Genomic DNA, 16,955 nt, shown 5'->3' on the forward strand with positions numbered 1-16,955 from the left:
CGCCTTTGCCGTCGCGTTGGATCAATAACTGTCAATCACTAGGATTCTGCCAGATACATGCAACCAATCGGATAAAAGATGAAGTACAAGTCGCATTTACCAGAACGTCGCCGTTTCCGGCAACCCCCTGCGTTTGGTTTAGCGCCCGTCCCGTGCCGGCCAGATCCGGTTTAGCAACACCCAGATTAGGCATGGTGTGCGAAGCTATGCCCCAACGGGAATTGCCGCCCGTCTCCGCCTTAGCCGGTCTTCATGGACTATATAATCTAGCCGGTGCGTCGCTCGACGACCTTTTCTTCCCACGTCCGGATCCTCCTCGTCCAGTCTGGCAACCTGCGCTCGGACGCCACTGCTCCGGACCCCTGCCACATCGGAGATGCATCGGAGATGACGGTCCCAAAAGGCGTTCTCAGGCCCCCTTCCCTCCCCACTTTTGCCGCATCTGAAGGACGCTTGCTTGCACCAACTTGGTAGTGTGAGTCGCTGATCTCTGTTTTTAGAGGGTGAGAGAGACCTTGTGGCGTATTTCAGCCAGTTTGACTGGCGTGCCGTCCACTTGTCATTGGTGCTCTCGCCTGCGCACGCTCCGTTCCAACACGCCCAAGGCGTTCATCAAAAATCTGCGCAGGGCCCCATGTCTCATTCCAAGCGTACTAAGATGACGTATCGATGTGTCTGCATCTGATCAGTAAAATTTGAGAGCCAATGGCAGAATTGCCTCATGTGTGCTACTCCCATCCGACAGCCCCCGCTGGAGCCAGGTCTCATTCTCGAGGCGAGGTGATGACCTGCCGACGAGGGCGCAGTGCCTGCACCTTCTCAGCCGCAGCGAGATACCCAATGGCGGAAATGCCTCATGTAACTTTACCGTGCACTCTGTCTACATGCAGCCCGCTGGACAGGCTTGTCCGATGTGGTCATTGGCAGCCAGCCCATCGGAACTTCTGAACGCCCAGACGACTCCATAAAACTTGCTACGAAAAGATCCGGTTGGTTCAAACTGATTTGTTATCCCCATGATGTAAAATCTAACTAGGATGGTCCGGCACGGGTTGTGATGACTATTCCTATGCGATGCGCATTGTGTTGCTACTCTTGATGTTTGACTGGTCAACCTTGATTTGCCGGGAAACCAAATGAGTGATGCCAATATCATATGGAACGGGATTGGTTCGTTTTCTAGCGTCAGCCTCGGACCTGGGTCACGTTGGTGTATGAAAATTTCACATAGAGTGATTTCGGATCATTTATAACTCACCCGCGCTCCCGTTCCATTTCGCTGTCCAGCATATTTCATTTGGTATTTGGTGATTCTGGCCGCCATGCACGTTAGCCTTGACAACATCAACTTTTACTCTCATCCCGCTGCAAAACCCTCCTCACGTGCCTTCCCTGATTCCTGCTGGAGGGCCTATAATGCCTCGGTGGCTCCGCAAACGCTTCCGCATGTCCTCCCGCCGAGCCCAAATTTTCATGAAACGTCCTTCAACTCCGCATCTAGTCCTAGCGCCAATGTATCTCGAGAATTCCTTGTTAATGTGAGGGGAAATTTGGATGCAAGTGCAGGCAGTGAATTCGATACCGAGATAGAGGCAGCTATGGCGCAAAGCAGCCAAGCCACGCTTGGGACAGACTTTAATATGCACCTCGACTCAGGACTCCGAGAGGAATGTCATACCGATGCGCCTCAAAGTGACCGCACTTGCTTGAATACTGGTATGTTGGACCCATTGCCGAGCTGCGGCGATCGAGCTCAACTAGTTTATCTATTAGATTATCTCGAAAAATCCCCTTCAGGAGAGCCTCGGGGTGGTGGAGATACGGATCTGATCCGAGCAGAACCGCAATTGCATCATCCAGGTAGGGACATCTGTTATTTTATTTTTCAATTTATTTACCTAACCTATACTAGGCCCACCTGTTACCCCGGCTGATTTGCTGAGTTGGAATCAAGGCAGCATATCATCGCCAGGGACTTGTGATCAGACTGATAAAAGCCCTGCTCCGCCCGAAGTCAGCTTGAGCTGCCCGCGTGTCTTGCCATCACCTTCCCCAGATTTGCCAGCACGACCTAGAATTGGCACCATTATGCAAGACGGATCCGCAGTAGACGATGCCAACTTTGGGCCCGAAATCCATGGAGATCGGGTGGCAGTCCCGGAGGATAGGGTAACAACAATACAAATTGGTGAGGCTGATGAACCGTCGATCAGCCAGACTATTTCGGATAAGGATACCAAAGGCAGATCTACTGAGAGCCAAACCTCTGACTCCTCACGTCTCGGACTTCAAATTCGCGGGGCTAAGCAATCGCTAACTACGATGGCAAGCAAGCCTTGCCTTCGTCCGCGACGAATAGCAAAATCCACATTACCTTCTGTTTCCGTTATTATTCCAGCTCGTCGAGACGATGAATTAGTGGCAAGGACCAGGAATCACCCCCCAACCAGAGCCCGAAGTTGTAGCCACTCAGGCGACAGCGAAACTGAAAACAGCAATCTCGATAATGATCTAAAAAAGCAGACTTTGACGTCAACAGTTTCAGGTGGATCGAATCTCAAGGCAAAGGGGCGCCCACGGGGAAGACCAAAGAGGGTACAGGGAATCGTCTTAGCCCCGAGAAAAGATAGCGTCGGGAAAAGCACTAGTCAGTCTCAACCGGCCCTAGGGGGTGGTTTGGCTGTCACTTTGGATAAATCTCAAGAGATTTTCGGCCGCGGAGTTCTTCGTATCCAAGCTCACGGTCCTCGGCATGTCTATTTCATGACGTTCCTGCCAGAGATTTCTCATAGTCCTTCTACACCATCACCCTCTGAGACACCTCCTGAGCACTCTTCGCGCCCTGAAGAGTTCTTGAACAGCGCAAAACCGCGACAGATAGGACGCAGCAAACGTCATGAAAGAGAAGTAACTCCAGCTTGTGAGGATAAAGCCGGATGTTCAACCAAAAGCGCCACGACTGCCACGACACTCATCATATCGTGAAGATCGCAGCAAAACTCAACAAAAATCCAGGAGGCGCTTGCCATGGTCTCCTGAAGAGGTCGAATACCTGCGGCAACTAAGAAGTACCGAGCAACGACCATGGTCAGAGGTGTTGAGGTTATTTTCAGGCCGATACCCGGGAAGAAGCCCCGGCGCAATCCAAGTCTACTGGAGTACTACCATCAGAAATAAGGGAGTGAGACGGTACCTTTAGTCGTCGTCTGTAATCTAATGCGATGCGATTCTATAACTTGTCCCTCAGCCCTATTGCTGGGTGGATCCAGAGGGGAAAAAGCACTCCTAACTGGAAACCCACCATCTAAAGCGCCTCGTCGCTTATGTCGAAAAAGGTGGGGCGTTAGACGGCCATAAGGATGTGCCAGAAATAGTTCGCGAAGAGCTGTATATGTAAGAATAGCATAGACTGGAGATGACCAGTAGCAACGGAGGATATATTATCGGAAACGGAATACCCTATCCTCCTATCAATATCAATGTCCATCCATCACAGTTTGCTGCCACTGGGTTAGATAATCCTGCCACCCAGACGGATACTCACCGGAAGATTCTCAGCTCACTCGATATTCTGGGCCCAGAGATGAAGCGGTCAAGGAATAGTGAGTGGCAGGTGATTAATGCAACTGATGACACCCTTAAGGCTGCATTTCGACAAGTCTGTGTTCTAATACTCGAGAATGGCCTTGATCTTAGGCAGGTCTGTCAGGATCAAGACCCGGAGCTCTTAATTGGCAAAGGTATGAAAATGGGTATTGCTCGACGGTTCGTACAAGCTATTCAGCGCTGGGTCGAAAGCGTTAAGAAAGCGAACTCTATTTATGAAATAATTTGGGTGGCCTCGTCATTTTTGTGTTTGGTTGGAATTATGTCCTTTAATCCCTCAATTTTGTTCGTAGGGTGTACGATTTGCCCAACGACGGGACCTATAATTACGGTATTCTTTCATGCGGTTAGTTGTATGCCAGATATGGCTCCCGTTGGTGCCCCAGGCACCAACTGCCTTGTGCCCATTTTGGCCGATCGCCCAAATGGTCCGATCGCCAACTGATTGGCCCGTAACTGCTCCTGGGAGATCCCTCCGTAGTGGGTCCGTAACACCCCTTTGGTCTGATAGTCACAGAGCAACCCTTTCCTCCGGAGACCCCTTTTCTCTTAGTTCTGTATCCCTTGTTTCAGCTGACATACTCTGCGTTACGTCATTACCTCGGTTTTGTCCTTACCCCCGCTGAAACATCGTGACACCGCCAAAATGACAGCTTTTAGCACTGAGATTAGTGCAAATCGACCGCAAAATGAATGCTTGGTAGTGAAAACTCTCTGTCGAAATTGTACACAGTTTCTGGCTCGTCGGTCATATATCTTTGGATCAAATTCGACCCAAGGGAATTTCATTTTCAAAGACAATTTCTTGGACTGGAAGCCATCGCTGTTGTTTACATGGAAGACTGCGTGCGCGAGGCTCCATAAAGGCGGCCTACACCTTGGTACCCCGGGGAAGCCCAGTCTCAGCCACTTTGTACGCCACTCCAGGCGATTCAAGTACTGTTCAATGATCCCATTGGTCTATCTATCTCCGCACTAGTGCGTACAGCGTTCCTTGGACTCGACACATCTGTATCACATCACATGTGACTCATGTAGGATGCTGCACTCACATCGCTCTACCCGCCGTGTCAGGTATTCGTATTCCCCCCGTCTGTATGAATTATGCAGCTCCTATGCATGTTCTTACGAAGGTGACGCTGCATCTTACCTGGAAGATACTGTGCTTCACCCTTATCCGCTTCCTCTTGCCCACTCAGCCCTCTGCTCTTGCCGCTCAGCCTCGCCGCGACATTGATCGCTCACTTAATGATGTTGTGATACAAGGCAAGTGTTCATCAGGAACAAAGCTGCAACATCGGAATAATTCCTGCATTTCTATATGAAGAACCAAACTAATTGGAAATCAAGTTGGGATTCACGTTGTGTATATATATCCTCATATTTCTCTCTGAATAATAAAAACAAGTAATCTTCCTTTGAAAAACAACAAATGATCGTCTTGATGTGGAGTTTTTTTCTGATTGTCCAATTTCCAAGGTTGCTAGCTGTGCAGTCTTTCCGCCCCAGCGGCATCTTCTAGCCCCACTAAGTCACTCGTGCTTCAGGTTAACTAGTTAACAAACTAATTCCCTGAATCGTAAGCCTTATCTCCCACACGTTGATTATCGTACCTAGTGTGTCAGATAGCCCTGCTTTCCTCTTCACAATGTCTATGCCCTGCAGCTAATATACATGTTCGTGTCCGAGGAGCACTGCACTTAACTCCACCAACAACGCTAGTTCTAGCGCATCCCACTTCGCGGGCTTCCCGTTGTCTCGCCAGTTTCCTTCAAATGTTCCCACCTTAGCACTCGGGATTGCCGATGCGTAGTTTACAGCCCCTTAAACCAAGGCAGGTTTCCTATAGGGATTGTTGCCTTACTTTGGGCCTTTATGCAGCTAGACCTTGGTTTCTACCATAATTTCGTTCCTGTTTTGCTCTTCGAGGAAGAACACTGGAATGAAGTTTGGATGAGCGCTAGTTTAGGGACTTTATTCTACTGGTCAAAAAACCAACATTTGAATGGATATCACTTTATGTCCTGATAACTCGTTTTTTGAAAAAAAAAAAAAAAAAACATAGGTGGAAATGTTCAAATCAGATAGATCGAGTTATTTACGATATTATCCTTGAAAGCCACTCACTTACCCGCTTGAATCGTTTACTGTTCGCCGATCACTAGAAATCTACATTCCAGGTTCAAATGTTGGTTTACTCCGTACATTAAGTGGGATCGGAGCACTGGTGTGGGTCTTCAGGTGCGCCACTATGCAAGTATCACTATCACATCCACACATGTACGTAAAATCACTCTGCCACTCCACAGTACTTGAGGTTGCCAAGGATGGAGCGTATAGTGAGTATTTCGGGAATAGGATTAGTTTTGTAGAAACTCGGTCCGAGTCACACGTGCACACTTCCGCCCCACAACTCCAGCCAATATTGAATCATAAGTCTCGAGTCCCTCACTTCAAGTTACACTAATGTACGTGATATGCATTTTTCAAATCTAGGCGCCGGCGGGATAACGGTGGCCACCTGGGCATATTGTAAGGTTGCGGTTCGTCCCGAATACACCCACGTTTTTAGGCGCAGCCTACAAGCACGCTGCTCCAGTACTACCGGCGATGACATCAATCCTGGCACGCTACCTACTTCAATAATACGTAAATTTGGACCAGGATCTATCATTGTTTTACTATGAGTTATACCTTACAGCTTCTTGTGCCCATTATGAAAGCACTTGCGAGTCTGAAGAGTGAAGATGATCTCGTGACAACATGCACTTGTGCACATATGAATATTAACTATGAGTTTTGACCCACTCGAGTAATTTTCTTCAGCTGGATACATAGTCTTGTCTACATATGTAATGTAGACGAATATGTGCATTGAGATGCCGTGACATCCACAGGCAATCTACAGTAGGTCACCAAGAAATTGGCCCTAGTGCAAATTGACCTCACGATTGCATTTGGCCAACTACCCAACACTCCTCAAGCTACCCAGATTTCCGGACCATGGAAAGACACATCGAGTTTGTAGGAGCTGTGGGGGTGTTCATGGGATGCAAGTGAGGACTAAAATGGAAAGAGGGTCATTTTGCCACCTACAGTACTTTTTTTCGAGCCAGTAAGCAAAAATGGGTCGGTTTTTTGCAAAACTAATGCGTGCCACGTCAGCGAACTAGAGCTACATGTACTAAAGTCAATGGCGCCTCTATCAGGCCCGGCACACATATTGACACGTCAATTTCGATTTGGTCCAGCTCCGTCAGTGTATTTTTGGGTGTATTTGGGCTTTGTGGCAGACCAACAACCACTCTATCCTGGCGGCACTTTGTTCAGGCTTTTATAAAAGCGCGACATTGTGCCTGACCCATTACCCTTCACCATCTGAATTGGGGTTTTTACATCTTCCATTGGAGTTCGCGCCGGGAAACCCCGATCAAACCAAAATCATGACATCGAGCGATTCGATCATCCCGCCCTTGACTGACGAAGTTCTCAAGGCGTGGGAAGAATCGAAGTCAAAGTTTGAGGCTGAGACGAAATTTCGCTTTGAGAAGAATCTTAGTCCTGATACTGCCAGTCGCGGTGAATGGACGAAAGCACTTAAGGGGGGTCGTCAAAAGGGGAAAATGAAGCAATTCGCTGAGTCTTTGCTCACCCCAAACGTGAAGATAATCGAGGAAAGCCTCGATGTCATTTCCAAATTGTGCGAAGCCACTTCTACGGTACGAGATCCCAACCCCCTCTGAAGCTTAGAGTGAAACTGAAGAATACCGTGATTCCCAGGTCGTCCCACTCGCCACACCCGCCGTATTCGTTGTCCAAGCCATCCGTTTCAGTTTTAAGATTGTGGTCGAAGCCAATTCAAAGTTAGAAAAAGTCTGTGATTTTTTCCGTGATTTGGCCGGCTTCTTCAACGGCCTTGATCAGCTTTCAGATGCGCTTAAAGCCGTTCCAAACCTCAAGAATCTCATCATAGACTTTTTTCAGCGCTGCCTGGAATTATGCGCTTATGTGGTCAGCCATAAAGATGACAATTTTTGTAAGTAGTCTTGTGCTACTCACAGTGAACTTCCAGCTAACTGATGCATTGCTGCCCTGTAGATGCGAGATTCAACGAAGCCGTCACGGTTCATTTTCGTGACTCTGAGCTTCAGCAACGGTTTTCCGCTGTTCGTACAGCACGAAAAAATATTCAGTTGGCAATCCCCCAAATGACATTGAATGAGATAACGAAAGGATTCAATAAAGTTCAATATGTCATTCAAAAGGTGACCAAAGATGACTTTGACAATACCCTGGACTGGTTGTCAGATCTCGACTTTTATACAAAGCGCGATCAGTTACTGCAGCAATTGGGTTCCAAAAAGACGAGGGAATCGAGCGGGAGATGGTTACTCAACCATGATGACTTCAAAAAATGGAAGTGCTCGGGATCATCGAGACTTTGGTGTATCGGTAAACGTGAGTAGCTGCTGGCTCTATTCTCAAGCATACAGATCGCTGACAAGTCAATAGCTGGTGCTGGTAAAAGTGTTTTAGCGTAAGGAAAAGACTCGTGATTTCTTTCCCGTGCTCTAGCTGATTTTCCGCAGTGCCATCATGATCCATCATCTTGAAGAGGCAGCAAAGACAGAGACCCAGTCACCACCGCCACTAGTTGGGTACCTCTTCATGTCACACGAAAGAAGTCTAGAAACCCATCGGCTACTAGGGACTATATTACGTCAAGTAGTCGTCTCCATGGGAGGCATACCCGATTGTGTCCAAAGGGCCTTCGAAGAGTCGACCAAAGGGGGGAGGAGAGGCAACAAGAGATATACTGAGCTTCAATCGGAAGATTGCAAAAGCTTGCTATCACAATTGACAGCAGGCAGAGCTCTATTCATTGTTGTGGATGCATTGGATGAATGTTTGTCGGACATTCGCAACGACTTGATGGAGCACTTGCAAGGTATTTGTGGCGACATCCGGATCTTGGTTACTACCCGATACTTCGAACGCTACACCAAGTTGTCCACGAAATTTACAGAATTGCATCTTAAGGCGCACAAGGACGATCTGCATTCTTTTATTGATGATGCTTTTCCCGGTGGCCCCGTGGGACCCGGGTCCGATGGTATCACTATAGAGCGCGTCAAGAAAGAGGTCACAGCACGATGCAATGATGTGTAAGTTTACACCGTGCGTTCCATGTATGATATCTGAGACTAAAAATTTTGTGCTTAGATTTCTGCTTGCTGTGCTGCAGGTGAGATGGTTAAGAAGCTGCCCCGATTTCAGGATCGCGCTTCAAGAGCTACCGGCCAGTGTTTCAGAGTGGTATGCAAAAATGATAGATCGACTCAAAAAAGAGAGCGTCGGAGATCATCACGAAACTGCATTGAAGGTTCTATCCTGGATGTCATATGCACAACGACTACTCACATTGGAAGATATCCGATACGTGATTCGCCAAGCCAATATGACCGACAAGGACCTGTCGTCAATGTGCATTGGAAGTATTTACGTAGATCTAGATGGAATCGTGAGATTCATTCACTACTCTGCTCTCGACTACTTCCAAGGCACAAGAGAGAAACACTTCCCAAAATTTCAGGCGGAGATATGTGAATTCTGCATAGAAAAGTTCTTGGAATGCAGCAGGAAAACAATCGAATGGTCTCGCGCTGTTACGGAACATCCTTTCATGGATTATGCAGCCAGATTTCTGAATCTTCATCTCAAGCAACTGCGGTCCAAACCAGACGACGTGAATGGTGATCTCGAAAACAAATTAGAAAGATTCATCAGGGACGAATCAGCTCGGACCCTCTATTACCAAGGCATCCAGCAGACCAAGATATACCCAATCAAGTCAGAGATGCTGGATGACCTGCATTCAGCAGATTACAGAGACGCTGAGAGACTCGAATTCCACCCCCTTCACATGGCCGTATTTTTGGGGTACACAAAAGTCGTGAAAAAGCTGATCGATGGTTCGGCAGATGTCAATGAATCCGAAAGTTATGGTGAAACGCCATTGTCCATCGCTTTCAAAAGCGGATTTCATGACATTGCCGGTATTCTACTCGATAAGAAGGCCCATGTTGATCTACATACACGAAAAGGACACGCCATTCTTCTCTTTGCCGCTCAAAAAGGTCTTGAGAAACACGTCGAAACCATTATCAGCCCCTACAGGGTCTCCAATTTGCAGTTGTATTTGGAGAGAGTCGAAGTCGATATTTTGTCAATTTTTACATTCCCTCTTATTCTTGTTGCACACTTTTTCCCTTTGGTGATGCTCGAGATGATTCTCAGAATGCCGCCAATTAAACCCCCTTTCAACGCTGTTTGCAGAGGAAAAGACAAACCTATCTCTAAATTATGGAGCAGAATCATACCGATCGCCTACGATGAGGATGCTGATTTATTGCTGAGGTGTATTGGAGTTGGGGAGATCGAAGAAATGATGAACGAAGCTCAGACGCCGAGCGAGCATGGAAGCTCCAGAAGTAGCTCAGTTGCTGGAAATGAGTCACTCAGCATGTTTCAAAAGATGATGAAAAGGTGTCTCAGTAGCAGAATCATGGAGCAAGGCAGTGCTGGTATCAGCGACGATCCTTTTGATGCGAATGAGGATGGTGACGATGCCGATGTGATCAACGACACCGATGAGAGCAGCGATGATCCTGATGAAGCCAATGAGAATGGCGAGTGTGCCGATGAGTTCGAGGATAGCAACCGGTTCTACCGGAAACTTGAGATCTATGAGAGCACCGACGATTCCGACGATTCCGATGATACCTATGAGATTAGGAAAGATCGCAAAATTTCCAACGATGACACTGGCTCCGGAGATATTGCTGCGACACCGCTGGATTATATAAAAACTGCTTGTTTCCTTGCACTTGAACTTGGCAAAATCAGATCCGTTCAAGTTCTTTTACAAAGGGGACTAAACGCCAACACCAAGAATGCACAAGGGCAACCCTTGCTACATCGGGCAACAAAAAATAACAAAGTTCCACTTGTGCGGTTACTTTTAGAAAGTGGTGCCAAGATAGATGCTGAAGATGAATACTTTAGAACGGCTCTCACTTCAAACGCAGGAGATGAGAACTGTCTCGACGGTAAGTCTTGATATCCCTGTTCCCCTTCCTTTACTAACGATGACGGTTAAAGCTGTTGCATTTCTCCTCGAATCGAATCCTCGACCCGATCCCATGCACATGTCTCGTCGGACCTATGATTTTATTAGCGATAGCAAGGTCCACGAAATTTATCGAGCTGCCGTACTCGGAAACAAAGACAAGGTTGAATTTTTCCTTAAACAACGAGTGCCTGCTTCTCTCACGAATACCTTCGGTTGGGCACCTCTCCATGGTGCAGCTGCGAACGGTCACATTGAGATTGTGAAGCTGCTCCTTGATCACGGGGCAGACCCATCGCCTATTTCCGACACCAACTTGACGCCTCTAGATTTCCTCAACAATGATCGCAGACATTATGACTGGCCTATGTTGACGAAGGATACAGAGCACTATACCAGCAACACCTCATTCGAAGACGCACCGTATGGTCCGGACGAGATAAGGCGGTGCAACGAAATTAAGGAAATATTGGCTCAGAATAAGCCCTCGGCAGGACAGACTGGGGATGAAGTATATAGCCAGGGAAAGAAGTTTAAGCGCTACGAGGAGTTCCTACAGCTCACGGAAGAAACCTGACATCTGGAATTTGTGGTTCTTCTGAACAGCTTGATTTTCGACCTTCGATTGTTCAATATCCACATGTGGAATTTGCTTTTTGCTTCAACAGGGAACAAGTTTAATTGAAATATGAACGCTGCCATTCGACACCTCGCTTACGAGTTTCATGACTCGAGTTCAATCCCAACAGTATTCCATGAAGCTAATCGACACTATCATTAAGCAATTGGCGGTGCCGAAAGGAAGCTTTCCGCATGCGATTCGCTGTTTCAATTCGGGCGACTACATCCCCACCGACACAATCCCAGATCAGACTAATAAAACTAATCGTCATCTCTGCTTTTTAAAATACAGTTAGATATTATTAGTTTTGGTGTTGTTTTAGCAGTAGACCACATAAATCTTGAACATCAGGCGACCCGATTTAGTGAGATAGAGGGAGGAGTATACATCCACAGCGGAGAACGAGTGCGCAAAATTCGAGAAAATATAGCAAACAAAAGAATTTTCCACCAATCTCCATCGCTGTGGCACTTACATAGCCCATGGTGAAAGTAGCCATACAGAATCCTCCTTAGCATCGGTACACATGTCGGAATCGCCTGTATTTCAAAATGGACTGGAAGCGAGCGATACCGCATGGATAACATCACACCATTCTATGGCTCTCAGGCATGCCGAGGCCGGCGAGAACCTTGGAAAGTAAATGCTGAAATCATAGACCGGTAGCAAACGCTTGTAAAGTGGTTGTTGTGGTATCGTCGCCGTTGTCGTCATCGATAAACATGGTGTTATAGGCGTAGTCTCGGTCTCGTCTCGATATTCGCACCCTCGGTCCCTGGATGATATTGCTGGTATCCACAGCTGCACAATCGCGATCTTGATCCTTAGGCAATGACCCTGCCAAGTCGTTCTTGGCCGATGTCGTACGATCCTCTTGCTCAACGCTCTCCTGTAGGGATAGCTGTAATTGGTCCTGGAGTTGATCCTCCGGGCTCGGTTCCCGTAGTGATACTGGCGAAACAGGCGTCTGATCTATTTGATTATGGTCCTGAGCGAGACGCTCAGGATCATCCCTCACCCCTTGATCAGTGGTAGTTTCCGCAGAATTGCTTCTAACTGGATAATCCGGTGGTGGGGTATGATCAATTGGGGTTTTGTGCACAAAAACTTGATCTTGTCCCGAGTGTGGTATTGTCGTCTCCTGTGGTTCTCTAGATCCTCCAGATTCTTGATCCTGTATGACGTCTACATCATCCGCATCTCTTGCTCTATAGGACCGTCCCGGAGAGCTCCCTTCTGGGGTACTCTCGGCAATACTCGTACGAGCAGTCTGTTCGTCGAGACCCTGTCGAATACAGTCGACCTCTAGTCCTTCCTCCATGATTGTGGGAGGATAGTCCTCTGGAACTGGTAGCTTCACCCCTTCATCCGGGTCATGGTTCTCTGCCGAAAAAACGTCGGTTTTCATCAAAAACTGCGTCTCGGACCATCCTGACCTGACCACGGTGCGGTATCCAGATTTGCCAGATATTCGAGGCCACGTAGCCAACGAGATATCCTATCTCAGCTCGTGACTTCATTTTGTCAAGTTTCGGGATATTGGGGATCCTGCAGTATGCAAGTGATCCATACAATTTGATATTCGCAAGCGACGTCTTTGTGGGAGTATTGACAGGAGTACCCTCGGTACCCTGGTTGAACCCACTAAAGCGCCGTGCTTCATCCCATGGAACTATCCAAGTCCCATCTTCCAATCTCGTAGGCGTACGGTTCAGCAGGTATACTGCCGCTTTTACCGCTTCTGGCCATAGTTTATCGGGTAGTTTTCCTTCCTTTAGAAGCGCTCTCGCTCTAAGGATAATCACACCTCCAGCACGCTCACCCGGACCGTTCATCTCAGGCGTATACGGGTCTGTAAACGTGTGAACACACCCCAGCTGCTTAATTAGCAGTAGAATACTCTCATCAACTGATCTCTCGTTATCAGAGTGGAACACCTTAATCGGCAAATTTAGCCAGCGAATAGCGAAAGCGATAAAGCTTCTGATCGCTTGCTGGCACCCGTTTTTGTTCACATGGGTCATTAACCAGTGGAACCGGATACCCCCAACGTAGAAATGGGTTATCCAGCAGTGCTGATTATATCCCATAATGACCTGAATTAGGTCAAAGTAGACCCTCCCGCACCGTCCGTAGTGCTTGCCTATCGGTCTCCGCGAGACCTGTCGTGGAGCGTTGACCAAGCTGCAGACCGTACAAATTTCATCATCCGGTCGCTCTTCCCCATCCTCCGTGCTTCGTACAACCTCAACTCCACTGACCAGTTTCGGTAGTTGCTAAATTGCTGCCTTCGAGACATGGCCAAGTCGTTTATGCCACGTATTAGTATTGGCAGACGATTTCAACGGTTTCTCTGATCGTCGGGTAGCAAGTGCAGTTTTATGCTGGGTGTTGTTTTGGGTCTTGATCGTAGTCGTACGACCCTCTGTTTTCGGCCGAAAGACTGTACGTTCATCTCGCGTCTGTGAGAACAGATAAATATCATGTTCTCGGTAGGTCTCAAGAATAGGTTGATCTCCAATCATAATCCTTCCTTGCTTCATATCCCACCATCCTCCATGGTCCTCTATCCTGCCTAAGGAAACCAAATTGCAGTGAAAATCTGGAGAATAACGGCAGTTATACAGGTTAACCACACGCGGTCTGCCAGTTGTAGGATCCCTTCCGGTGAAGGTTGCTGTACCGACTCCAGCAATTGCGGTCCGATTGTCACCCGTACGGAGATACGAGGGGTCTTCCTTATACTCGGTAAATTTGGTCCGGTCGTTGCATACGTGTACGCTTGCTCCGGTATCCAATACCCATTGGTCTCGGTACTTGGTATCAACTTCAGTTGATAGGGCGACTGTGGCAAAGCCAACGTGGGCTAAATTTGCTGATCCAGACGGTTTTCCTGCCAAGTCAGGTGAGTTCTTGATCTGGTTTTCGGCCCAGACCTTCCACTCTGGTTCTTTTTTGAATGACTTCTTCAGCGCTTCGGAGGCCTTTCGTAGGCCCATCCACCCATCCGGTCGTTGGTCTTCATTCAACACCCAGCACCGGGTGACCGGGTGTTTCATGCCACAAGGGCAGTAGCTCCGGTCCTGAAATGGTCCAGTTTTCCCGTCTTTTCTGTCGGTTCTAGAGGTTTCAGCCTCTGCTTTACCCTGCCAGGTCGATGTGGCAAATGCTGCTTTGGATATAGAATTGGTATTCTTCTTGGTAGTCTCGGAATACGACATAGTATAGGAGGTACGGAAGGACTCAATCAGATCGTTTATCTCGATTGTATTACTTCTTAGTACGATATCCTGGAACCGAGCTTCCCACCAGACCGGTAGGATGTCCTTTACAGCATGTAAAAACAGCTGCGGATGCTGCGCAGTGTCACTCTCCACTTTTAGGTTGACCGCTTCATCACGTATCAGCTCCCACTCTTCTAGCCAGGATAGTACGTTTTGACCCTTCTTTGGTGGTCGTACGCACCCTTCTGCCCAGCGTAGCAGGACTTCATTCTGGTGAGACTTTGTGTGTGAGAAGCGCTTCTTGAGAAAGCTAATCTTCTCGTACGGAGTCTCAAGATCATCCATGAGACGGTGTAGCTTAGTATCTGTTGACGCAGTGATCACGAACTCAACTAATTGTAGGCCGTTTTCCACCTTCTCATACCTTTTGAGCTCCTCTTTGTAATCGTCATGGTCGTAGCTATACTCCATCTGACGATCCTTAAACTCTTCCCTTAGGGTCTTGGCTACCTCTGTAGTTGCCCCTCGTGGGATATGTAACCGCGGTCGTGCGGGGGCCTGCGGCTCCTCCAGCACTTCCGGGGCTGGTTTCTCAGGATTGCAATAATCCCATACTTTCCTAGTCTTGGCAAACTGCTTCATCGCAGAGTACCAAGCTGGCCAATGAGAGCTGTTTTTCAGCTTCTCACCCTTCCATTGTGAGACAGATACCGTGGGGTCCATCCTTAGTTGGTTTCAAATGGCTTTCAATCCTTTCTCAATTGTCGTGTTCTTCGGAGGGGTTGACGCGGCAACTTTGTTGTCGTCGTCAGTGATCTCAGGGGTAAACAATCCTGTCGTCGCAAGTCGAGGAGAGCTTCTAGAACGTATATTCAATCAAAATATCACGGTAGGAGAGATAATCCGGGCTCATAACTCTCTGAACACGTAATCAGGGTCGAACAGCATGTACCAATGGTATGGGTCACGTCTGTGTACTTGTCTCGTATTCTCTAGTCTCCACCACAGCAATTTAACATGTGGTACGCTGACTAATAAAGTTGATTACATGATCCATTGTTCCGACACTTGCTTTCCGTCACGTGCTTTTGTGCCTTATAACTTGAACTAGAATTTCATCTGTATCAGAGTCCGTCCACCACAGACACATCCAGCCTCCCGTTCCTTCGCGCTTGCACGTCTAGAGCATCGTTACAGTGAAATTTTAGATGAAAAATGGAGTATGATGGAGGCCCAAGTGCAGGACCTGTCAACATCACACCATCACCGACGAATGGCGACTTCAATCTAACGCACGATCTAGTTTCGCCCCCAATATTCAAAAATCCACCCATAGTTGGTGGTTTATCTCGCAATGAAAAAGCCCACTCTAGAAAGACAGGCAAGGCTACGACGAAGCGTTTGCTTCACATGCCAATAATTCATTCACTTCATAACCTGCAATGGACGTTTGGCCTCTATGATTAATATGTGTATTGCTCTCCGCATCTAGGAACCTGCAAGTATGGCGCTCTGAACTTTTCAGCGCACAAGGTGCAGAAGCAACACTAGTAAGCGCCACCTTACGATTTTCTATATTGTGTAGCTCAGGCGAGTTACGTGTCTCGGTGCCAAGCTCTGATAGGCTCCACTTGTAATGCTGCGATCCTATGGTGAACACGATCTATCGATCAATCGACTCTGATTTGACCCATTCCCTTCCAATCAGGAGTTCTCATCGATGGGGCTTCGGAAGTGGCCGATATCCAACGGCCCGCAGGCAGCCGAGATGGTGGTGGCTCTTTGTGCGCGCAGAAAAAAGGACGTTTTTGATGTTTACTCTACATACGCAACTTAGATTCTTGGTGCATTTTTCCCAGTGTGTATATACTGAGTTTGCTTTTCTGTCTTTTTTTCTCCTTTTTTTTTGAAGGCTTTTCGGCAACTATCAATATGGGCATTTTTTATGGCTTAGGTAAAGTATTGCCGAATGTGGGCCGTGCTTCGTCTGGCTCAGGCGGTGGAGAAAGCGGTATAATGTCTAACGTTTGCTCGGGGCGCCTTGGCGGACAAACGGACCTCCTATGATTCCAATACACAGCCTCTTGCAGTATTACACAGTACCTCAAGAGTATTTTTCATCCTCGGCCATTTATCGCTCGACCTTGGCAGAGCAAGATTGTTAGATTTGGAGATTGATACAAGGGTGGAATGTATAGATTATTATCTCATCATTGTCCACGTTGCGTATTAATCTCGTTTTGCACTAATTAGCGTCAAGCGGACATTTCTAACCCTAAAGTACGAAGCGAAAGTCCGCAGTTGCATAATCACTCGGCCCTCGCCCTGACAAGCCACCGAGCTCGGGACCCCCTTGAAAAACGTGTAAAAAGCC

At 47.7% G+C, this 16,955-nt stretch overlaps 5 protein-coding genes across 5 annotated transcripts; 4 read left to right on the plus strand and 1 right to left on the minus strand.

Moving 5' to 3' along the window:
* Positions 1-1,322: 1,322 nt before the first annotated feature.
* Positions 1,323-2,985, plus strand: N7520_001614 (uncharacterized protein; the record flags this gene model as incomplete). The annotated part of the gene is made up of 2 exons (XM_057135549.1): positions 1,323-1,716; positions 1,913-2,985. The coding sequence occupies 2 exons, from the start codon at positions 1,323-1,325 to the stop codon at positions 2,983-2,985; spliced, it is 1,467 nt and encodes a 488-aa protein (XP_057001485.1).
* Positions 2,986-3,415: 430 nt separating this feature from the next.
* Positions 3,416-3,804, plus strand: N7520_001615 (uncharacterized protein; the record flags this gene model as incomplete). Its single annotated transcript, XM_057135550.1, has 2 exons — positions 3,416-3,740; positions 3,785-3,804. 2 exons carry the CDS (start codon positions 3,416-3,418, stop codon positions 3,802-3,804), a joined length of 345 nt encoding a protein of 114 aa, XP_057001486.1.
* Positions 3,805-7,049: 3,245 nt separating this feature from the next.
* N7520_001616 (uncharacterized protein) lies at positions 7,050-7,349 on the plus strand (the record flags this gene model as incomplete). The annotated part of the gene is made up of 1 exon (XM_057135551.1): positions 7,050-7,349. One exon carries the CDS (start codon positions 7,050-7,052, stop codon positions 7,347-7,349), a length of 300 nt encoding a protein of 99 aa, XP_057001487.1.
* An 853-nt stretch (positions 7,350-8,202) lies between these two features.
* On the plus strand, positions 8,203-11,312 carry N7520_001617 (ankyrin repeat domain-containing protein; the record flags this gene model as incomplete). The annotated part of the gene is made up of 3 exons (XM_057135552.1): positions 8,203-8,771; positions 8,830-10,715; positions 10,768-11,312. 3 exons carry the CDS (start codon positions 8,203-8,205, stop codon positions 11,310-11,312), a joined length of 3,000 nt encoding a protein of 999 aa, XP_057001488.1.
* A 697-nt stretch (positions 11,313-12,009) lies between these two features.
* Positions 12,010-15,304, minus strand: N7520_001618 (uncharacterized protein; the record flags this gene model as incomplete). The annotated part of the gene is made up of 3 exons (XM_057135553.1): positions 12,010-12,740; positions 12,799-13,613; positions 13,695-15,304. The coding sequence occupies 3 exons, from the start codon at positions 15,302-15,304 to the stop codon at positions 12,010-12,012; spliced, it is 3,156 nt and encodes a 1,051-aa protein (XP_057001489.1).
* Positions 15,305-16,955: the final 1,651 nt, after the last annotated feature.

This window comes from Penicillium odoratum (assembly GCF_028828045.1).
Source record: "Penicillium odoratum strain IBT 22623 chromosome Unknown utg000001l_segment0_segment0, whole genome shotgun sequence".
NCBI lineage: Eukaryota > Fungi > Ascomycota > Eurotiomycetes > Eurotiales > Aspergillaceae > Penicillium > Penicillium odoratum.